The sequence below is a fragment of the Schistocerca nitens genome, chromosome 6 (genome assembly GCF_023898315.1).
Source record: "Schistocerca nitens isolate TAMUIC-IGC-003100 chromosome 6, iqSchNite1.1, whole genome shotgun sequence".
Lineage (NCBI taxonomy): Eukaryota > Metazoa > Arthropoda > Insecta > Orthoptera > Acrididae > Schistocerca > Schistocerca nitens.
Window position 1 is genome coordinate 245,169,669 of NC_064619.1, and position 25,343 is coordinate 245,195,011.

At 42.5% G+C, this 25,343-nt stretch overlaps 1 protein-coding gene across 3 annotated transcripts in view; it reads left to right on the forward strand.

The window, feature by feature from the left end:
- Positions 1–25,343, forward strand: part of LOC126262211 (trafficking protein particle complex subunit 8) — a 309,618-nt gene that overhangs the window by 25,695 nt on the left and 258,580 nt on the right. For 2 of the 3 annotated variants that reach the window (XM_049958637.1, XM_049958638.1), the window contains exon 5: positions 8,274–8,516. The exons of the other annotated variant lie outside the window; for it this stretch is intronic. In XM_049958637.1, the coding sequence (XP_049814594.1) occupies positions 8,274–8,516 (243 nt within the window). The remainder of the gene's footprint in view (positions 1–8,273; positions 8,517–25,343) is intronic. 3 annotated transcript variants of the gene reach the window in all.

The following is a 25,343-nucleotide window of genomic DNA, read 5'->3' on the forward strand; positions in this document are numbered from 1 at the left end:
CAGTGGCTGAAGAGGCCAAAAGCAGCTGGTTGTACGGCTTCACGCTCATCCTCAGTCCCAGAGACTGAGTCGGTGAAGTTCTCCCAGCCAGGGAAACCTAAGGAGCAGCAAGAGAAATCCAAACAGAAAACCCTTAAGACCAAGGAAACTGCGGTGGCACCCACACCACCGCTACGTACAAGCTCTGCGGCTGAGGATGGGGTGGAGATTTTGGCGTCCACTGAGGATCTAGATCTCACCAGACCCTCAGACACAATGGATATAGACTGCTCAGGCAATATATCTGTGGCAGCAGGTGACTGAGGTGTAAATTGCCTCACTGAATGTTCTATGCCTCCCCAATCTCAAGATGTCATCCTCCAGTGGAATTGCAGTGGTGTTTTCCACCGCCTGGCTGAGCTATGGCAACTGTTAAGCTTTACGCCTGCTATCTGCATTGCCCTCCAGGAAACTTGGTTCCCAGCAATGCGGACCCCTGCCCTCCACGGCTATAAGGGGTATTACAGGAACCGTAGCGACTATAATCGAGTGTCAGGTGGAGTTTGTGTTTATCTCCTAAACTCGGTCTGTGGTGAACATGTGCCCCTTCAGACCCCACTTGAAGCTGTGGCTGTCAGAATAAGGATGACGCAGGAAATAACTGTCTGCAATGCATATCTTCCTCCAGATGGTGCAGTACCCCTGAATGTATTAACAGCACTGATTGTTCAACTCCCTAAACCTTTCCTACTTCTGGGAGATTTTAATCCCCATAACCCCTTGTGGGGTTGTGCTATGCTTACTGGCCGAGGCAGGGATGCTGAAGCTTTACTGGCGCAATTTGACCTCTGCCTCTTAAATATTGGGGCCGCCACACATTTCAGTGTGGCTCATGGTAGTTACTTGGCCATTGATTTATCAATTTGCAACCCAGGACTTCTCCCATCTATCCACTGGAGACCATGTGATGAACTTTGTGGTACTGACCACTTCCCCACCTTCCTGTCACTGCCTCAGCATAAGGCACTCAAATGCCTGCCCAGATGGGTTTTGAACTAGGCGGACTGGGGAACTTTCACCTCTGCTGTCACTGCTGAATCTCCCCCACACATAACATCGATGTGATGGTTGAGCAGGTGACTAACACAATTGTTTCTACGGCAGAAAACGTTATGCCTCGTTCTTTAGGGTACCCGAGATGTAAAGCAGTCCCTTGGTGGTCGCTGGAAGTCGCTGAAGCTATTAAGGAGCATCAGCGAGCTCTACAGTGGCGTAAGTGGCACCCTTCCCCGGAGCATGTCATAGCCTTTAAATGGCTCTGTGCCCGTGTTCGCTACCTTATCAAACAATGGAATGAGGAGTGTTGGGAGAGATGTGTCTCTACCATTGGGTGCCACACGTCACCTTCCCAAGCCTGGTCAAAGATCAAACATATTTTCAGGTACCAGGCCCCAACAGCTGTCCCTGGTGTTACCATAAATAGTGAGTTATGTACTGACGCATACACAATTGCTGAGCACATTGCTGACCACATTGCTGAGCACTGTGCTCGAGCCTCTGCATTGGAGAATTACCCCCCAGCTTTTTGCACAATCAAACGGTGTCTGGAAGGGAACGTCCTCTCATTCACTACATGCTGCAGTGAATCCTATAACGCCCAAATTTACAGAGTGGGAGCTCCTCAGTGCTCTTGCACATTGCCCCAACACAGCTCCTGGGCCTGATCGCATCCACAGCCAGATGATTAAACATCTCTCATCTGACTACAAGCAACATCTTCTTGTCATCTTCAACCGGATCTGGTGCAATGGCGTCTTTCCATCGCAGTGGCGGGAGAGCACCATCATTCCAGTGCTCAAACCTGGTAAAAATCTGCTTGATGTGGATAGCTATCGGCCCATCGGCCCATCAGCCTCACCAACATTCCTTGTGAGCATCCGGCACGTATGGTATGTTGGCAGTTGGGTTGGTTCCTGGAATCAAGTGGCTTGCTGGCTCCATGTCAGGGCGGCTTCTGCCTGGGTCGCTCTACCACTGATAATCTTGTGTCCATCGAGTCTGCCATCCGAACGGCCTTTTCCAGATGGCAACACCTGATTGCCATCTGTTTTGACTTACGTAAAGCATAAAACACGACTTGGCGACATCATATCCTTGCCACATTGTATGAGTGGGGTCTCCGAGGACCATTCCCGATTTTTATCCAAAACTTCCTGTCGCTCCGTACTTTGCGTGTCCATGTTGGTGAGTCCCATATTTCCTTCTGTATCCAGGAGAATCGAGTCCTGCAGGGCTCTGTATTGAGTGTCTCTCTCTTTTTAGTGGCCATTAACGGCCAAGCAGCAACTGTCAGGTCCTCCATCTCACCTTCTCTGTATGCAGACTGACTTCTGTTGTACCGTTGTTGCTGAGCGGTGCATCCAGGGAGCCACCCACAAGGTGCAGTCATGGGCTCTAGCCCACGGCTTCCAGTTTTCAGCCGCAAAGTAGTGGTTGTGCACTTCTGTCGGTGTGATGCCGTTCAGCCGGAACCCGCACTTTACATTAATGACAATCCACTGACTGTAGTGGAGACATATCAATTCCTAGGACTGGTTTTTGATACTCAATTGACTTGGTTCCCTCATCTTCGTCAGCTTAAGCAGAAGTGCTGGCAGCACCTCAATGCCCTCCGTTGCCTGAGCAACATCAATTGGGGTGCAGATCGCTGTATGCTGCTGCAGCTCTACACAGCCCTTGTCCAATCTCGAATTGACTACGGGAGTGTGGTTTATGGTTCGGCAGTGCCTTCAGCATTGCATTTACTTGACCCTATGCACCACTGTGGGGTTCGATTAGTGATAGGAGCTTTTAGGATGAATCCGGTACCAGTGTATTGGTGGAGGGTGGTGTCCCTCCACTGCAGATCAGACATGTGCAACTGCTCGCCAGTTACGCAGCACACGTTCATAGTTCCCCTGAGCATCCGAATTACCGTCTCCTTTTCCCTCCCGCGGCAGTCCATCCCTCGCATCGGTGACCCAGATCGGGGCTAACGATTGCGGTTCGCATGCAGTCCCTTCTCTCCGCATTGGAGTCCTTTCCTTTACCACCTCTACTTGCGGTCATTCACATACGCCTCCATGGTGTATGCCTTGGTCGCAGCTTCGTCTGGACCTTTTGCATGGCCCTAAGAACTCTGTTAACCGTGCCGCTCTCCACTGTCACTTCCTCTCGATTCATGACGTGTTCTGGGGTTCTGAAGTGGTTTACACAGATGGCTTGATGGCTGATGGTCACCTAGGCTTTGCTTATCTTCATGGAGGACATATTGAACAGCACTCCTTGCCGGTTGGCTGCAGTGTTTTCACTGCAGAGCTGGCGGCCGTATCTCGTGCTCTTGAGTACATCCGCTCATGCCCTGGCGAGTAATTTCTCCTGTGTACTGACTCATTGAGCAGCCTACAAGCTATCAACCAGTGCTACCCTCACCACCCTCTGTAGTGTCCGTGGTGTTTGTGTGGACCCCAGGACACATTGGAATTCCTGGAAACGAACTTGCCGACAGGCTGGCCAAACGGGCTATGTGGAAACCGCTTCTGGAGATAGGCATCTCTGAAGCTGACCTGCATTCTGTCTTACACCGCAGGGTTTTCCGGCTTTGGGAGATGGAATGGCCTAACAGCACACACAACAAACTGCGTGTCATTAAGGAGACTATGATTGTGTGGAAGTCTTCCATGCAGGCCTCTCGCAGGGAATCAGTTGACCTCTGCCGGCTCCGCATTGGCCATATGTGGCTAATGCATGGTTAGCTACTCCATCGTGAGGACCCACCTCAGTGTTGCTGTGGCTCCCAAATGATAGTCGTCCACCTCTTACTGGATTGCCCACTTTTAGCCGCTCTGCAGCAGACTTTTAACTTCCTCAGCATGCTGCCTTCGGTGTTGGGCGACAATGCCTCCACAGCAGCTTTAGTCTTGTTTTATCCGTGAGAGTGGGTTTTATACTTCTATGTAGGTTTCAGCACATGTCCTTTGTCCCTCTGTCCCCTCCACCCTAGTGCTTTTAGGGTGGAGGTTTTAATGTGTTGCAGAGTGGCTGGTTTTCCCATTTTATTCTCGTGGTTGGCCTGCCACTGTAATCTGCTTTCATGTTTTACTCTCTTCTGTTTTTAGCATCTCTCTGTTGTTTTCTTGTCCTCTTTTGTTCCTTTTAGTGTTCGCTGCCTTCCCTTCATTCTTGTGGCTTTCCCTTTCTTTCCGTTTTGTTATATGATTCGTCTGTTTTATTCTCACACTTGCGGTATTGTTTTATTAGGAACAAGGGACTGATGATCTCGTAGTTTGGTCCCTTCCCGCCTTTAAACCAACCAACCAACCAGACCATTATTTTCCACTTTCATAGTGAACTTTAGATTTGGGTAATATGAGTTAAGGTGTTCCAAAAACTCTCCATGCCATGAGGACAGACCACAAATGTATCAGCCACATTCCTGAAGAAGCATGTAGGGTTGTATCTAGCTGTCTCTAATGCTTCTTCCTAAAATTTCTCCACGAGCAGATTGGCAACCACTGAAGATGGGGAACTGCCCATGGCCATTCCTTTTTATCTGCTCGTCTATTTATAACATTTTTAATCGGCTGAGCTTACAAAGCTATTCTAAGTTTTAGATTTGAATCAAAACTATTGCAGTTATCCTAACTGAATGATTTGTATCCATTGTCCTTGAAGGCATTGACTGTCTTCAAGCACCTTAGTCACAGCTCCTTGAAAGTAAACAGACAGACAGACACAGTCTACTCCAGTTTCATGAAGCTGTTGTGTTAATCTGGCTGAATTATGGACCTACAGTATACAGATCGGAGATACATATATAAAGGCTATTGACTCAAACCTCCATGAAGATATTAGGCTGGCCTCTGTGCCAGGGCTGGAGGGCTGCAATGTATCATCCAGTGGCAGATCCTTGTGGTTGTAGAATCACTAGTATTGGCATACGGTTGGTTGCCATTCATTAGGATCTAATTTCAGGACTGTGAGTGTTCAGGGCATCCACACGAAGTACCACATAGCAGCATTAACAATGGGACCGCAACTACTCATCATCACCGATTTTGTCCAAATTTGTGGTGAATGTAAGGCTTGGTCAGAAATATAGGTACAGAAGTGGGAGTTCCAGATGGCTGGGCATTAAGAAAAAATAGCATATGTGGCATGTGTCAGGTCAGGCATGAACTATTTGTGTTACCACAGTTTCCAGGCAGTGCCTGGAGCAACAGAGACAGTATAACATGATAATCTGAGGGTCGTGTCTCTTTTGTTGGTTTTTTTTTTCCCCGGTCCAGAGACTGGTTTGATGCAGCTCTCCGTGCTACTCTATCCTGTGCAAGTATCTTCATCTCTGAATAACTACTGCAATCTACATCCGTCTGAATCTGCATACTTTATTCATCTCCACTATGATTTTTACCCTCCACACTTCCCTCCAGTACTAAATTGATGATCCCTTGATGCCTCAGAACGTGTCCTACCAACCGATCCCTTCTTCTAGTCAAGTAGTGCTACAAATTCCTGTTTTCCCCAATTCTGTTCAGTACATCCTCATTAGTTATGTGATCTACCCATCTAATCTTTAGCATTCTTCTGTAGCACACATTTCGAAAGCTTCTATTATCTTCTTGTCTAAACTAGTTATCGTCCATGTTTCAGTTCCATACATGGCTACACTCCATACAAAAACTTTCAGAAAAGATTTCCTGACACTTAAATCTGTAATTGATGTTAACAAATTTTCTTCTTCAGAAATGCTTTCCTTGCCATAGTTAATCTACATTTTATATCCTCCGTACTGCTCAGTATTTTTAATATTAAGTGGTTCTCTAAGCATAATCTCTTTTTTTTTTAATTTTTATGTTATGCTGCAAATAAATCAACATAATGCTCAGTATATTACATTTATTAATATTTTCATAAAAGGCATGGAAAGGAAAGGCAGAGAAAAATTTGAAATTGCAAATAAATTTCCAGGAAGGTATTGTAAAGCATACATGAGAACTTAATGTATAAAATTAAATGCTTTTGTTGTTTTGGTGTTGATTGACATGTGCTGGGATGATATTCATAGTAACTACAGGGGAAGCAATAATTTTCTCCATATTTGCACCCTTTTTAAGCACTATATTTTAAAAATTACATGGTTCTTTTTAAGTTTCTGTAGGAAAACAAACTTGGTTTACATTCATGAAACTGATGAAACATGAAGTCCTGTCTTTCCTGTAATTACAATCTTCCTTGAAACTTATTTGCAAAATCTATGTGGAAGCTGTAAGTGTAATCCTTTCTTGGAAATTTGTTTGCAATCCCAAAATGTCCTCTGCCTTTCCATTTTATGCCCTTTATGAAAATATTAATAAATACACCATATGGACATTATAGCAGTTTATTTGCAGTGTGAATAATGTAAAAGTTGCAAAAAAAAAAGAAGTTTCTGCTTAGAGACTCAACCCCACGACCCCTGGATTACTGTTCAGTGCTCTTTCTACTGTGCCTGCTGCTGCATAGAAACTACACAACATAAGTGGCTTGTGCCTTGTCCAACACATGCCAGAAATGCTATTTTTTTTCTAAATGCTTCATTATCTGGAGCTCCTGCTTCTGTCATTTTCATTTCTGGCCAAGCCCTGCATATACCATACATTTAAGCGAAATTGGTGATGACGAGGAGACATAGTCCCCTTGTAAGTGTCTGACAAATACCAACTCTACTCAACTTGGGGTTAGAGCCACCTAGAAACTAGGTGGCTCTAGCCCTGAGCTATGTAAAGAATTGTTTTAGATTTAATGAATTGTAGGGGGTGTCACTCCTGGATTTGTTGTTATTAATGCATTGTTTTATAGTTTTTTAATGTTTACCACAATTACATGACCATTTCCACAATCTGCCTAAACAGGGGACTGTCATGGCTGCTCTGTGATTTATGCTGAGTATGACCTGTAGATCAATTTACCAATCAAATTTACTGTGTTTGATTCAGAATTATATAGGATTTTGATAACACTGGAGCAAGTGAGATATACCAGGACTGTGGAATTTTTCATCAGTTCTTACTCCTTGAGTCTACTGCTGTACAACAAATGTACTCAGCAAACAAACGAATCTAAGCTATCCAGAATATCCTTGAATGCCTACAAAGGCATGGATCAGTGGTTCAATTTCACTTGGTTCCAGCCTGCATTGGCATTCAGGATGAAAAGCAGCTGATATCCGGGAAAGCATATACTGAAAATCATTTTGTTGAATTTGTTGTGCCCCTAAATACACTCTCTTCACTATTAAGGCACTATGTTGCGCATAAGTGGGAAGAGAAGTGGCTGGAAATGAGAAACTATAGCTGATTTTTTTCCAGCTGCTGCTTACTCAAATTTGGTGTGTCACCTTTTAAGTACGAAGCTGAGATATTCTTCATCTATAAATAATAACTCCTCCAAAAGAAATTTTTTAATAAAAATAAGTTGTCAGTTACATACCTGAAATTACTATTTATATTGCAGTCGCTGTAGAAACAATATGGAGCAGATTTCTTACTAAATACTGGTTCTCAGAACTTCATAATGCTGGCTTTCATGGGATACTTGGTGTCCATTTTCAAACATTGGCCAGTTCAAATATTTCCCTGTCTCTGTGGGTCAAACAAACCTATTACCATATATGTGCTGCCCTTCTTTGTGTACATTTAAATATCCCATGTTTCTGTGGGTCCCACACACTTGAGCAATATTCTAGCGTCCTTTGTAGACCTAGTGCATGCTCCCCGTATACTATCCATGAATCGAGGGTGCTGATAACCTTGCCATTGAGTTCCCCTAAACCTAAATCCTCCCCCCCCCCCCCTCTCTCTCTCTCTCTCTCTCTCTCTCTCTCTCTCTCTCTCTCTCTTTTACACACACACACACACACACACAGATTGAGTCTACCACACGCTTTATCTACAACTGAGTTTTTGTGATCATTTCATTCTGTTTTGTACCCCTCTCAGAAGCAAAACTAGTTAACTCGGTTAACTCCAATGAGAGAGGAAAGTTGCTGAGAAATTTCCCTTTCATTGACATGGTGTTATTTTTACTGCATGTGAAACTGGCATTATCTATGGATACTAGATTTGTCATGTTATCCACTGAGTAATGTCTTTTTGTCATATTAAATGTCGCATTTTCACTGCTGATACTGTACATTTTGTTGTTCTGAAGTTCAGTAGTATGCTGCACCATTTTTGGTAAATTTAGTTGTAGCTTTGTGTGTGTCTTGTTTGTAGGATGCCAGTGATCACGATAGTAGTCCACGGACTCCTGCAGAGGTTGGCGGGGTGACGGGTATGCCGAGCTGTGTGAGTGCCGACGTTAGCTGTGACAGTGCCTCTCCAACTGAGGTAATAAAGTCCGGCAGTGCTCTCGAAGTGGCCCAGGAAGCGGGCGAGAACTCACCTGTCCCGGTCACCCACCACCCCCTCAGCCCTGATGCCGATGTCCGAGATTGTTTAGTAGTTAACTCAGACGAGGTATTACCTTGATAGTAAAATTTTTTTCTTCAAACTTGGTAAATATTGGGAAGTATTGCATTAATTACCTAATCATTGTTTGTTTTTCTATTGCTGCCCACATACTGCATATTGTTTATATTTTTTGTGAAAATCTAGCGGAAAACTATCATTGCTCAAGGTGTTAATAAAGAGGGAACTAGGTAGTTTCTTTGTCTTATGAGAAATGCAGCTAGTTATTTACTTGAAATAAGTATAGAGAATTTAAAACATTTTTGAACTGATCTATTTTTAATACTTCTGTCTTGTATTTCCTCAAGTGTCACCTGCCTTGAAGTATAACAGAGGCTTGAGTTGTTTAGAACATGATACTTGTTTCATTGCCTGTTGTATTGGTGCATGGAGATAAGTTTTTGTTCATATTCTATACTACAGTAGGCTTCCATGACAGCTGCAGAAGTGCCCAAAGCTGAGTACAACATCCAAAGGTACAGTAACACTGTTTTTGAGGCAAATACTTCATTCAGTTATATTTGGAAATTTTATAACACATGCTTAGCCTTTAAATTAACGGACTGGAATACAGGGTCACTCAGGTTTTGCTTCCTGTTACACTTAGTGGTAAGTCATTGTTGCACATGTAAACTCCAATAGTGGACTAAATATAAAATCTTTGTTTATATGGTATATTGTGGACCCCTACCAGATGCAACAACATTGTAATGTATGTATTATGCTAACAAAGTGAAGGTTTTTTACCGATACTTTAGACTGTGAAGACAGCACTGTCAAAAAAAAAAAAAAAAAGCACTACTTTATACCCACAGCTTTTCATTGGTAATTCATCTTGTTTCCTAAAGAAGACTGTTATTGATTGACTGATCTGTATGTGATGTTAAAATGTCACTCTTTTGATAAATTATCATTGTTGTTGTTGTTGTTGTTGTGGTCTTCAGTCCTGAGACTGGTTTGATGCAGCTCTCCATGCTACTCTATCCTGTGCGACCTTCTTCATCTCCCAGTACCTACTGCAACCTACATCCTTCTGAATCTGCTTAGTGTATTCATCTCTTGGTCTCCCTCTACGATTTTTACCCTCCACGTTGCCCTCCAATGCTAAATTTGTGATCCCTTGATGCCTCAGGACATGTCCTACCAACTGATCCCTTCTTCTAGTCAAGTTGTGCCACAAACTTCTCTTCTCCCCAATCCTATTCAGTACCTCCTCATTAGTTACGTGATCTACCCACCTTATCTTCAGCATTCTTCTGTAGCACCACATTTCGAAAGCTTCTATTCTCTTCTTGTCCAAACTAGTTATCGTCCATGTTTCACTTCCATACATGGCTACACTCCATACAAATACTTTCAGAAACGACTTCCTGACACTTAAATCTATCCTTGATGTTAACAAATTTATCTTCTTCAGAAACGCTTTCCTTGCCATTGCCAGTCTACATTTTATATCCTCTCTACTTCGACCATCGTCAGTTATTTTACTCCCTAAATAGCAAAACTCCTTTACTACTTTAAGTGTCTCATTTCCTAATCTAATTCCCTCAGCATCACCAGATTTAATTTGACTACATTCCATTATCCTCGTTTTGCTTTTGTTGATGTTCATCTTATCTCCTCCTTTCAAGACACTGTCCATTCCGTTCAACTGCTCTTCCAAGTCCTTTGCTGTCTCTGACAGAATTACAATGTCATCGGCGAACCTCAATGTTTTTACTTCTTCTCCATGAATTTTAATACCTACTCCAAATTTTTCTTTTGTTTCCTTCACTGCTTGCTCAATATACAGATTGAATAACATCGGGGAGAGGCTACAACCCTGTCTCACTCCTTTCCCAACCACTGCTTCCCTTTCATGCCCCTCGACCCTTATAACTGCTATCTGGTTTCTGTACAAATTGTAAGTAGCCTTCCGCTCCCTGTATTTTACCCCTGCCACCTTCAGAATTGGAAAGAGAGTATTCCAGTTAACATTGTCAAAAGCTTTCTCTAAGTCTACAAATGCTAGAAACGTATGTTTGCCTTTTCTTAATCTTTCTTCTAAGATAAGTCGTAAGGTTAGTATTGCCTCACGTGTTCCAACATTTCTACGGAATCCAAACTGATCTTCCCCGAGGTCCGCTTCTACCAGTTTTTCCATGCGTCTGTAAAGAATTCGCGTTAGTATTTTGCAGCTGTGACTTATTAAACTGATAGTTCAGTAATTTTCACATCTGTCAACACCTGCTTTCTTTGGTATTGGAATTATTATATTCTTCTTGAAGTCTGTGGGTATTTCGCCTGTCTCATACATCTTGCTCACCAGATGGTAGAGTTTTGTCATGACTGGTTCTCCCAAGGCCATCAGTAGTTCTAATGGAATGTTGTCTACTCCCGGGGCCTTGTTTCGACTCAGGTCTTTCAGTGCTCTGTCAAACTCTTCACGGAGTATCTTATCTCCCATTTCGTCTTCATCTACATCCTCTTCCATTTCCATAATATTGTCCTCAAGTACATCGCCCTTGTATAAACCCTCTATATACTCCTTCCACCTTTCTGCCTTCCCTTCTTTGCTTAGAACTGGGTTGCCATCTGAGCTCTTGATATTCATACAAGGTCTCTTTAATTTTCCTGTAGGCAGTATCTATCTTGCCCCTAGTGAGACAGGCCTCTACATCCTTACATTTGTCCTCTAGCCATCCCTGCTTAGCCATTTTGCACTTCCTGTCGATCTCATTTTTGAGACGTTTGTATTCCTTTTTACCTGCTTCATTTACTGCATTTTTATATTTTCTCCTTTCATCAATTAAATTCAATATTTCTTCTGTTACCCAAGGATTTCTATTAGCCCTCGTCTTTTTACCTACTTGATCCTTTGCTGCCTTCACTACTTCATCCCTCAGAGCTACCCATTCTTCTTCTACTGTATTTCTTTTCGCAATTCCTGTCAATTGTTCCCTTATGCTCTCCCTGAAACTCTCTACAACTTCTGGTTCTTTCAGTTTATCCAGGTCCCATCTCCTTAAATTCTCACCTTTTTGCAGTTTCTTCAGTTTCAATCTGCAGTTCATAACCAATAGATTGTGGTCAGAATCCACATCTGCCCCTGGAAATGTCTTACAATTTAAAACCTGGTTCCTAAATCTCTGTCTTACCATTATATAATCTATCTGATACCTATTAGTATCTCCAGGGTTCTTCCAGGTATACAACCTTCTTTTTATGATTCTTGAACCAAGTGTTAGCTATAATTAAGTTATGCTCTGTGCAAAATTCTACAAGGCGGCTTCCTCTTTCATTTCTTCCCCCCAATCCATATTCACCTAATATGTTTCCTTCTCTCCCTTTTCCTACTGACGAATTCCAGTCACCCATGACTATTAAATTTTCGCCTCCCTTCACTACCTGAATAATTTCTTTTATCTCGTCATACATTTCATCAATTTCTTCATCATCTGCAGAGCTAGTTGGCATATAAACTTGTACTACTGTAGTACGCATGGGCTTTGTGTCTATCTTGGCCACAATAATGCGTTCACTATGCTGTTTGTAGTAGCTAACCCGCACTCCTATTTTTTTATTCATTATTAAACCTACTCCTGCATTACCCCTATTTGATTTTGTATTTATAACCCTGTAATTATCATTATTGGAATATATTATCAGTCTGTGTACATAGCCTTTTAGAAAGTTTGCTACAAAATGTGTAATAGTTCCCTTTTTTAAAATCTTTCTGAGTTGAACTGCTTAGTCCACAAATACTGGCCTTTCTAGGCAGTACCTACATAAAAAGTATATTATTAAATATAAGTTCCAAGGTACACAGGCAACCCAGTAAGTCTGTCTGCAGTCCCAATTTACTGAGCATATTCTTTGAAAAACAAATGTCAAATATTCTTGTTTATCTTTTTGCAAGAGTGCAATTCTGATTGAATTTATCCACAGTAAATAAACATTACCACCCAAAATTTGGTATCTGACTTCTATATTAAAAGTGAGATTACTTTTTGTTAATCTGACTTTAGGTATCTAAAGCTTTCTCTTGCTGGCATGACATTTTCTTTGTATAATCATCTTCCAATATTGTTTGCAATAAATATGTGCACTTTGCTTTGGGTATGCTTTAGGTGTGAAACAGTTATCCCACTTTCTGCTACTGAAAAGCAATTTTCTCTAAAGTAATGTCAATAGAAATATGCTATATGGGGGTCACTTCATCATTTTAATTTCTTTACTCCTGTCACTAGCACATACTTACGTGATCCATAATAAAATGGAGACATCTAAAAGCCAAGGAGGTAAGTACAATTTTTGGGTACCTGGAGTTGATTACATCACTCAGTGGGTAAGAGCTCTAGTGCTGACATAACATGGGATATAAGTTGTGATGAGAGGTTCAGAGATCTAGCAGAAGAAATAAGTAGCCCAGCCTGATTTAAAATGTATTCCTTGGTTGCTAAGGAAAATAAAACTGCATAGCCCAATTATTCTCAAAATGTTGTCCCCTTGGCAGTATGCTGGGCTCAAAAGTGATAAATATATATGCTGATATGGACTTTGAAGTTGAAAATGTTTTAAGAGATAAGATTTTCAAGCATAATTGCAGGGAAAATTGCAAATATATTCGCTTAGGTAATGGTTATTAAGAGTATGGATGAATTTTATTTGGGCTGCCAAGAAATTAATTGTCGCTTGCTGAAGTTGTTTTAAATTTTACCTCTTGTTGCAGGTATGAATTTCTACCTCTTGGTTGTGGATGATACAGTTTTTGAAACTGTAGTTGCTGAGTGGACTTTTTTTAACAAGATTTCTTTTATCAGGAATTTAGCATCATTGGGAAAACTGTACATTATTGTCAGTGAGAAATTTTTATTCCAGAACACTAGTAACAGGTAGTGGCTACAGCTTCTGAAAGGTTTGTTGTTGAAAGGGTGAATGAGACAACTTCTAAACAGTTGACCTTCTGAAACAGCATATTAAGAACACTGCGGAAAGGCTTTCACAACAAGCAATGGATTTTTTTTTTAATTTTTTAGGAAGGGTAACTAACACTACTGTTTTATAGTCAGTCATTGATCACTGTATTCTGTTGTCAAGAACTTGAACTGTAACCACCGTCACTGGGGCAGCATAGACATGTGATTCCTAAGGAACCCCACTGAAATTGCCTTCAGCTGAAGATACACAAGAATCTTATGGACTAAACTGGGCTATATTTCACTAATCTGATATGGACTTCGAAGTTGAAAAATGTTAAATTTTCAAGCGTAATTGTGGAGAAAATCACATCTGCATCTGTACTCTGTAAACCTCCATGAAGTACATGGTGGATGATAAGCCATATTGTACCAGTTATTAGGGTTTCTTCCCATCCCAGTCATGTATGGAGTGCAGGAAGAATGATTATTTGAATGCCTCCGTGCGTGCAGTAATTATTCCAGTCTTGTCTTCACAATTCCTATGTGTGTGATGCGTAGGGAGCTGCAGTATATTGCTAGAGTCATCATTTAAAACTGGTTCTTGAAACTTATTAATATACTTTCTTGAGATAGTTTACATCTGTCTTCAAAAGTCTTCCATTTCAGTTCCTTCAGTATCTTTGTGACACTCCCACAGATCAAACATGTGGCCATTCATGCTACCCTTCTCTTATACGTTCAATATCCCCTGCTAGTCCTGTTTGATACAGGTCCCACAAATGTGTCTAATATTATAGAATCGGTCCCACAAGTGATTTGTAAGCAATCTCCTTAGTAGACTGATTGCATTTCCCCCAGTATTCTACCAACAAACTGAAGTCTACCATCTGCTTTATGAACAATTGAGCTTATCTTATTCAATTTCATATCCCTACAAAGTGTTGCACTCATGTATTTGTATGATGTGGCCAATTTCATCTGTGACTCATTGTCATAGGATATTATGTTATTTTTTTTTTAAGTGCAAAATTTTACATTTCTGAACATTTAAAGGAAGTTGCCAATATTTGCACCACTTTGAAATATTATCAAGAGCTGACTGAATATTTATGCAGCTTTCTTTCAGACATTACTTCATTATAGGTAACTACATCATCTGTAAAAAGTCTGAGGTTACTATTAATATCATCTGCAAGGTCATTAATATATGACATGAACAGCAAGGGCCCCAACACACTTCTCTGGGGCTCACTTGAAGCTACTTCAAAATCTGACAATGGCTGTCCATACAAGATAACATGCTGCATCCTCCCTACCAAAAACTCCTCAATCCAGTCACAAATTTAACTTGCTATGCCGTGTAGTTGTACTTTCAACACTAAGTCTACATGTGGCACTAAGTCAAATGCTTTCCAGAAATCAAGAAGTACTACATTGACTTGACTGCCTTGATATAAATCTTTCACTGTCATGTGAGAAAAGAGCGAATTGGGTTTCACATGATTGATGTTTTTGGAATCAGTGCTGGTTGGCATGAAGGAGGTCATTCTGTTAAAGATACCATATTATGTTCAAGCTCAGAATATGTTCTATGATTCTACAACAAATTGGTATCAAGGATATTGGATGATATTTTGTGGATCACTTCTACTACCCTTCTTGTAGATGGGTGTGATCTATGCGTGGGCATTAAGAGCGTAAAAGAGTTAGGGCAAATTTTTATTCAAATTATAACACAGTAACATTAGTAGTGATTTAACTGTGAGTTAGGGAATTAACGTCGTGTTGCTTCACAAGTATCATCTGGGATTTGGTATAGAGTGCTGGATTAAGGAGTACACTAGAGTTTCCCATGGATTACGGTCTTTTACCATATGCATCCATATTACTTCTGCACTTTTGCTGGTGTCATCTACCCTCCCTCCTGATGTTGCTGATAATAAGATAGCAATAGATCAGAATATATATTGTAATTACCAGATTGATCAGCTGCTATGGTGGGTCATGGATCTTGCTAGACTGAGGTCACGATGCTGGAATATCACTACGAAGGCTATATTTGCAGCGCAACTGTGAGTGCATGGCTGTGAGATGCCTGCTGAGACATCAGGGAAAAAACATTGAAAAACCATTCATTTATTACTCAAAGAACATCGGCCGTGTCATTGCCCTGGATGCTGGTGCCCACAAGATGTAAACAGGACATGCCCAGTTGAAGGGGGTTTCACAGTAAGTATGTGGCACATGGCCACAGCAGGTAGTGGGTGAGTGAGTGATGGGGTCAGTCCCAGTGGCATCAGGAGATCCCCGTCCCAGCATGGCGAGGTCTCCGTGTCAGCCCGACTGCTTAGTGGCAGCCGAACAGCTTGGGATGAGGCTTGCCGGGTTGTCCCGTGGATCCAGGGTAGAAGAGGCAGCTCACAGCAGCTAAGTCTGCCAATGTGTGCAAAGGCAGACAGTAAGAAGTTTGTCTGCATAGGCAACAGTGGCCGAGTGGCTGCATGTCTCCAGGCAAGAGCCGGACGCTTACAGGATGGAAGGCGGGCACTGACTGAAGTAGGCCCGAAGTGGCCAGCCTGTTGGTGAGCACCAAGTCCACAGTGTCGAATTTGACACAAGCAGCATTGTCACAGCTGGCAGTGTCAGAGTTTGAAGAGGATGACTGGTTGAACCGTGTTGACTCGTGGATCGACATAGGTCCATCCTTGAGACAGGTGATCAGCTGAGTGGAGATGCCTTTGACTAAAAATTGAGTTTTTGTATGGTCTTGGCCCATCCTTGCTTTGCTACTGCATCAGTTTTGATCATGTAAGCCACAAGAAGTCTGTGGATGAGATGTAAAGTAACCAGGTCATCCAATCTGTGTGACTACAGCTTTCAGCTGCTTCAGTACTATTGTACCCCCAGTCAGTGTGTGTGGTGACAATGTGAGATAACTGCCATGGCACATTGGTAGCAATACTCATTGCAATAGGCACACATTTCTGGCGAAACTTTGCTCAGCCATCTGACTTGACCTGTTACTCTGGCAGTGGCAGAGGGAAATACCTTAATTTTCTTCAGCTACGCCCTTGTGGTGCAAAAATATGACTGATCTTATAGGAATGCCAAAATTTGACACATACCTGCATTTTGAGACACAGTTAGGAATATTTTGACAGCTCACTCTTGAATCCTGTTACTGTTTGGTTTGTCAGAAGTTATAAAACATGTAGACATTTTTTGGTTGCGAGTAACTGTGAGTTAAGAACAGCAATTGAAATATACATATATCAGTAACAACAGCTTTATTTATGCTTCCACAAAGCATTTCCAAGAATTAAACCAAGTGGTGTTACAAAGTGATTGGTTACAGAGTATAAATACAACTTGATAATCAGGATAATTTCTCTAACACATTCTTCTGCGGAAGATCATTTTGCATGTTTTAGACAGTTCTTTGAATAAGTGTAGGTAATAGTGCTCTGCTCTTCACTTAAGTTATACTACAGGAATAACAAATTCCCTGAAATCATCTCATTGCATGAATGTAGTGACTGGTTTTTAATTCACAGCTAGCCTGTAGCCATTTCTCTCTGTTCTGCTCCATGTTCTGTTATTATTTAAAGCCAGTATTGTGTATGAAATGAAGTTTTGACTAACATAATGCCTTACATTCAGTGTGTGAGGTGTTATATCTTTTGAATTTAGACTATTGTGCTGTTAATAAAAGGTAGTTGAAAGTATCTTGTAAAACTAATAAAACATATTTAATTTGAGTTTCTGCAGAACTTTACGCTGTTGACTGTCTTTTTAAATAGAGCTACTTACTAGCTGTAAGAAAATTATGATCAGGGTTAACATGGGGATCTGAAAAAGGAAAGATGATCCATAGGAATTGAATGCCATACTTTACACAAAGCTGCTCTCAATTTGGTATGAGTCTTGGGGGATGACCTTGAACAGCAGTATTCCTCCAAAAAGTATCCCAGCATGATGGATGGCTTTCAGATTGGAAGATCAAGTTAGCTGAACTGTGTGCTGAATTGTTTGCTGTTGAAGTTCCATGAGTCAAGTTCTTCTAACAATGTATTGTCATCCTGTAGAGTGAAACTACCACACTGCACAAATTGAGCACTCCACATAGGAAGTGATGGAGATCTGGTGAGCAGCAAAATATCCACCACTCTTACACAGGCTGTCCTTTCCTTTGATGGATACTAATGGCTTCCAGCTTTTTGCTGGAGGCAAAATACTTTGTCATTTTCAAAGCTAAACTGCCACTAATTGGTGATGGTAATGTCGTTTGATTAAGCTGCAGTCTGCAGAAAGCACCTAATGAGAACTTACTTTCTTTGAGTGCATGCCAACACATATTGGCAGTATTATGAAAAGAATGGACTGCGACTCACCACATAGTGGAGATGTTGAACTGCAGACAGGCGCAACAAAGACTGCTAAACAAATAAGCTTTCGGCCAAAAGACCTTCCGAATTAGACAAGAAACACACACACACACACACACACACACACACACACACACACACATATATATATATATATATATATATATATATATATATATATATATATATATATAACAGAGGGAAACATTCCACGTGGAAAAAATATATCTAAAAAGAAAGATGATGAGACTTACCAAACAAAAGCGCTGGCAGGTCGATAGACACACAAACAAACACAAATATACACACAAAATTCAAGCTTTCGCAACAAACTGTTGCCTCATCAGGAAAGAGGGAAGGAGAGGGAAAGACGAAAGGATGTGGGTTTTAAGGGAGAGGGTAAGGAGTCATTCCAATCCCGGGAGCGGAAAGACTTACCTTAGGGGGAAAAAAGGACAGGTATACACTCGCACACACACACATATCCATCCACACATACAGACACAAGCAGACATAATTGCTTGTGTCTGTATGTGTGGATGGATATGTGTGTGTGTGCGAGTGTATACCTGTCCTTTTTTCCCCCTAAGGTAAGTCTTTCCGCTCCCGGGATTGGAATGACTCCTTACCCTCTCCCTTAAAACCCACATCCTTTCGTCTTTCCCTCTCCTTCCCTCTTTCCTGATGAGGCAACAGTTTGTTGCGAAAGCTTGAATTTTGTGTGTATATTTGTGTTTGTTTGTGTGTCTATCGACCTGCCAGCGCTTTTGTTTGGTAAGTCTCATCATCTTTCTTTTTAGATATATATATATATATATATATATATATATATATATATATATATATATATATATATATATATATATATATATAGAAGGAAACATTCCACGTGGGAAAAAATACATCTAAAAACAAAGATTATGTGACTTACCAAACGAAAGCGCTGGCACGTCGATAGACACACAAACAAACACAAACATACACACAAAATTCAAGCTTTCGCAACAAACTGTTGCCTCATCAGGAAAGAGGAAAGAAGAGGGAAAGACGAAAGGATGTGGGTTTTAAGGGAGAGGGTAAGGAGTCATTCCAATCCCGGGAGCGGAAAGACTTACCTTAGGGGGAAAAAAGGACGGGTATACACTCGCGAGGTTGAGGCCACAAGGGTTTGGGGAATGTCATATATATTGTAGGGAGCGTTCCCACCTGTGCAATTCAAAAAAGCTGATGGTGGTACGAAGGATCCAGATGGTATAGGCTGTGAAACAGGTTAACTTGTATATCACATGACTAGTTTCACAGGGAGCCCTGCCTTTCATGGGATAGGTGTTGCTTGTGACTGGCAGGACTTGCATCTAGGTCTATTACAGGGATATGAGCCATGAGGCAATGGGTTGGGAGCAGGGGTTGAGTAGGAATGAAGGTGGATATTGAGTAGGTTTGGTGGGCAGTGGAATACCACTGTGAGAGGGGTGAGTAATACATTCCTCATTTCAGGGCATGACGAGGCATAGTTGAAACCCTGGAGGAGAATGTGATTCAGTTGCTCCAGTCATGGGTGGTACTGAGTCGTGAGGGGAATGCTCCTCTGTGGCCAGACAGTGAGACTTTGGGAGGTATGGATGAATGGATAGGTAAGACACGGTAGATGTGTTTCTCTAAAACTTTGGATGGGTATTTACAGTCTATGAAGGCCTAAGTGAGACATTTGATATATTTGGAGAGGGACTGTTTGTCACTGTAGATGCAGTGGCCACAGGTGGTTAGGCTTTATGTAAGGGACTTCTCGGTATGGAATGTGTGGCAGCTGTTGAATTGGAGGTATTGGTATTGGTTGGTAGGTTTGATATGGACAGAGGTACTAATGTAGCAATCTTTGAGGTGGAGGTCAATATTGGGGAAGGTGGTTTGTTGAGTTGAGAAGGATCAGATGTAGTGAATGGGGGAAGGTGTTGAGGTTCTGCAGGAATGTGGACAGGGTATCCTCACCCTTCATCCATGTCATCAAAATGTCATTAATGAATCTGAACTAGATGAGGGGCTGGAATTCTGGGTGGTTAGGAAGAATTCCACTAGATGACCCATGAATAGGTTGGCATAGGATGGTGCCATGCAGGTGCCCATCGTTGCACCATGTATAGGTTTGTAGTTGATGCCTTCAAAGGAAAGTAATTGTGGGTAAGGGAATAGTTGATAGTGGTGAGCAGGAAGGTGGTTGTATGTTAGGAATCCATCAGGCGTTGGGAAAGGTAGTGTTCAATAGTGGCAAGCTAATGTCCTCGGCCAGCTCTTCACAGTTCCTGTTCCTCTACCACATGATGTCCTTCTCTTCAGTATTGATACTACCTCCCTTTACATTAACTTCCCTAGTGCCCATGGCCTTGCCATTATTGAAGAATACCTTTCTCAATACTCGATGGGTTCCAAACGTACAACGTCCTTCCTGCTCACCATGTCCAACTATACCCTCACCCACAATTACTTCTCCTTTAAAGGCATCAACAACAAACCTATACATGGTACAGCAATGGGCACAGGCATTACACCATCCTATGCCAACCTATTCGTGCGCCATCTAGAGGAATCCTTCCTAACGATCCTGAATACCACCCTCTCCCCTGGGTCAGATTTGTTGTTGAAATTTTGGTGATCTGGATTGAGAGTGAGTACACCCTGTCCACACTCCTCCAGAACCTCAACACCTTCTCTTCCATTCACTTCACCTCTTCCTCCTCAACCTAACAAGCAACTTTCTTTGATGTTGACCTCCACCTCAAAAATGGCATCATCAGTACCTCTATCTATATCAAACATAGCAACCAGTACCACTATCTCCAATTCGACAGCTGCCACCCATTCCATACCAGGAAGTCCCTTCCAAACAGCTTAACCACCTGTGTCTGTCACAGCCGAAGTGACAAGCAGTCCCTTTGCAGATATACCAAGCATCTCATTGACGCCTTCAAAGACTGTAATTACCCGCCCAACCTTGTAGAGAAACAAATGTCCCATGCCTTATTTATCCAGTCACCTATACCTCCCAAAGTCTCACAGCCTGGCCACAGAGGAGCATTCCCCTTATAATTCAGTACCATTCAGGTCTGGAGCAACTGAATCATGTTTTCCACCTGGTTTTCAACTACCTCTTGTCATGCCCTAAAATGACCCTCCCGCAGTGGTATTCTGCTGCTCAACGAACCTACACAATATCCTTGTTCATCCCCACTCAACCCCTACTCCCAACCTCTTGCCTCATGGCTTATACCCCTGTAATAGACCTAGACACACATTCTGTCCCATATATCCTACCACCACCACCACCACCACCACCACCACCACCACCACCACCACCCACTTCAGGCAAGTGTCATGTAACCTATGAAAAGCATGGCTATCTGTGAAAACCAGTCATATGATATACAAGCTAAGCTGCAAGTACTGTGCTGCATTATATGAGGGCAGGATAACCAACAAGCTGTCTGTCCACATGAATGGTCACAAACAAACTGTGTCCAAGATATAGCTGGACCACCCAGCTGCTGAGCACACTGCCCAAAACAACATTCTTCATTTGAGTTGCTGCTTTACAACCTCTGCCATCTGGATCCTTCCTACCAACAACAGCTTTTCTGAATTGCAATGTTGTGAACTCTCTCTGCGATATATACGAGATTCCTGTAAACCTCTTGGTCTCAAGCTTTGTTTGTCACTGTCCTTCACCTGCCATCCCCTTCCCTATTCCCACTCCAGCACTACAAAGCCTTCTATTCCACCAATGCGCTCAGTCTTCCCACTCTCCTTTTCCACCTCATCCCCTCCCCCCCCCCCCCCCCCCCCCCCCCCCTGCACTCCATATAACCTCCTAAAGCACCTAGCTGTCCTACCTTCTTCCCACTTCATCCCTGTGTGCTCCCGCAAGCAGCTCTTTACCGTATCTCACTATTGAGACTGCTTCACTCGTCATATATTGTTGCTTGCAGTCTGGCCTTGGCAGTCGAGACAGTGGTGATATGTCTATGAGTTGTAGTTGCATGAATGTGTGTGTATGTATGTTGTCTAAGTCAAGAGGAGGCCTTTTGGTCAAAAGCTTACTTGTTTAGCAATCTTTTTCATTGCACCTGGCTGCGACTCAACATCTTCACTATTGGTAAGATGGTGAGTAGCAATCTATCATTTGCATAATATTGCCGTTATTCTATCCTGGATTTACCAATGAATCTTTTTATGTGCAGATGGACAGTTTGGATGTCATAGCTGTGGTTAGCAGTTGCTGCAGCCAACTTTGAAAATCAGGAGAGTAAAAATTTAATTACCTTGACATCTCTGAATGTAGGCGTGCTTTGATATGCCAAATTTCTACTATTGTAGTTCAGATACTACAGTCTGCAACAGTGTTGATGGCCTCTGGGCAGGGAATGCACAGTAGACACTGTGCAGCCAGCCAGTCGGTTTCTGCACTCTGCACTCTGTACTGTGTGAACTTCCATTATACACTCCTGGAAATTGAAATAAGAACACCGTGAATTCATTGTCCCAGGAAGGGGAAACTTTATTGACACATTCCTGGGGTCAGATACATCACATGATCACACTGACAGAACCACAGGCACATAGACACAGGCAACAGAGCATGCACAATGTCGGCACTAGTACAGTGCATATCCACCTTTCGCAGCAATGCAGGCTGCTATTCTCCCATGGAGACGATCGTAGAGATGCTGGATGTAGTCCTGTGGAACGGCTTGCCATGCCATTTCCACCTGGCGCCTCAGTTGGACCAGCGTTCGTGCTGGACGTGCAGGCCGCGTGAGACGACGCTTCATCCAGTCCCAAACATGCTCAATGGGGGACAGATCCGGAGATCTTGCTGGCCAGGGTAGTTGACTTAAACCTTCTAGAGCACGTTGGGTGGCACGGGATACATGCGGACGTGCACTGTCCTGTTGGATCAGCAAGTTCCCTTGCCGGTCTAGGAATGGTAGAACGATGGGTTCGATGACGGTTTGGATGTACCGTGCACTATTCAGTGTCCCCTCGACGATCACCAGTGGTGTACGGCCAGTGTAGGAGATCGCTCCCCACACCATGATGCCGGGTGTTGGCCCTGTGTGCCTCGGTCGTATGCAGTCCTGATTGTGGCGCTCACCTGCACGGCGCCAAACACGCATACGACCATCATTGGCACCAAGGCAGAAGCGACTCTCATCGCTGAAGACGACACGTCTCCATTCGTCCCTCCATTCACGCCTGTCGCGACACCACTGGAGGCAGGCTGCACGATGTTGGGGCGTGAGCGGAAGACGGCCTAACGGTGTGCGGGGGACCGTAGCCCAGCTTCATGGAGACGGTTGCGAATGGTCCTCGCCGATACCCCAGGAGCAACAGTGTCCCTAATTTGCTGGGAAGTGGCGGTGCGGTCCCCTACGGCACTGCGTAGGATCCTACGGTCTTGGCGTGCATCCGTGCGTCGCTGCGGTCCGGTCCCAGGTCGACGGGCACGTGCACCTTCCGCCGACCACTGGCGACAACATCGATGTACTGTGGAGACCTCACGCCCCACGTGTTGAGCAATTCGGCGGTACGTCCACCCGGCCTCCCGCATGCCCACTATACGCCCTTGCTCAAAGTCCGTCAACTGCACATACGGTTCACGTCCACGCTGTCGCGGCATGCTACCAGTGTTAAAGACTGCGATGGAGCTCCGTATGCCACGGCAAACTGGCTGACACTGACGGCGGCATTGCACAAATGTTGCGCAGCTAGCGCCATTCGACGGCCAACACCGCGGTTCCTGGTGTGTCCGCTGTGCCGTGCGTGTGATCATTGCTTGTACAGCCCTCTCGCGGTGTCCGGAGCAAGTATGGTGGGTCTGACACACCGGTGTCAATGTGTTCTTTTTTCCATTTCCAGGAGTGTATTTGAATGTTCTATTGAGTTTTACAAGCTCAAAACTAAGATTGGCTGATTTCTGTGGTATTCTGTGTGTTCTGTAAGTTTTCTCATAATGGGTAAAACACCTAGAAGGCATCAGGCGCTTAAAAACAGGCAAGGGACCCTATTTTTAAAGTGTACTCGTTCTTCAAACATGAGATGAGCCAGTCTGTGCAGTCGCCAAGGTGCAGGAACACCCTGCAGTGGCCTGTGGTGATTTTGGTGTACATACTGCCAGATGGATTGTGCAAGAGGTCAAGCTGTGTCAGCAGACAACTGGAAATATGGAATTTCGATCTCCACGGAAGAAACATAATGTGCCAAAGCAGGTAACAGGAATAGATGACTTCAATCAGGCTGTTTTGTGTAAAAAGGTTTTCAAATTGTATGAAATAGGCAAGTTCCCCATGACAATGAAATTGCTAATTGTTATTGGTCAAGCTACTGGGTTTGAAGTAAGTGCAAGATCAGTCCAAAGAATATTGAAGAACATCAGATTTAAATGCGTAAAATCTAATGACAGGCAGAAATTTTTAATGACATGAGCTAAGAACAGTGCATGACGTCAGACCAAAATGAATGGCACCTGTGTGTTACTTGGACAAGACTTTGGTAAATCAAAACTGCACTAGAAATTTTATTTTGCAAACAGCATAGGGACAAGGCATCTTGAAAGTTCCAATGGGAAAAGGAAAGCATCTTATAATATGTCATACTGGTTCTGCTGCTACCAGATTTGTGCATCAAAGTTAACTTATATTCCAGTGAAATTCCAAAATTGACTCTTATTTCGAAATGAATGGAGAAACATTTTGAGAATGGTTTCAGAGTCAGCTCTTGACTTACTTTAATCGAGGCACTGTTATTGTTATGGACAATGCAAGCTGTCACTGTTATTCTCAACAAGCCTCCCACTACAAACACAAGAAAAAGTGATATTCTTTCATGTCTGTGTTGTAATGATACATGACATACTGAAACACAAGCAAGAACAGACCTCTTGGAGCTGATTAAGATTCCAAAAGTCAGTCTGGCACCCACTTGTACTTAGTATGTGCAGTACTTCGGTTCCTGATGTTACATTGCCCTTCTAATTATTATGTATTAGCTTTTCTAATTAGTCTCTTAAGTATATTTCGCAATAGTTATCAGATGGTGACTCAAAACGCATCAGAAATAAAGTTTTCTGTGATGTTTTTTTTTATTTTTTTATTATTATTTATTTTATGGCTTTCATTGGACCACTGTAGTCAAAAATACAAAGTTCTAAACAAGTTGTTACACATGGATACAATTTGGTTCGACAATAACTTAATATATTTAGGTAATATAATTATTAGAGGCTATTCTTATATGAAAGATGTTTTGCTCTTCTGTCTGCCCAATATTTCTTCATTCTTTCAGATATTTTCTTTCTTTCTTCATCTGAGACAACTCTTCCTGTACTCCTTTTATTGATTTTCATTTGTAGTCTGGTTTGCGGGTCTTGCAGTATCCTGGTTTCCTCTGTCTAGTTTTTTAGGTCATCTACTGTAATTTGAAGTTCTTTTATATCTTCCTTAATTTCTGTGATCCATTTAATGTCGCTCTTGCTATTCCACAATTTTTGTGTTATTTTT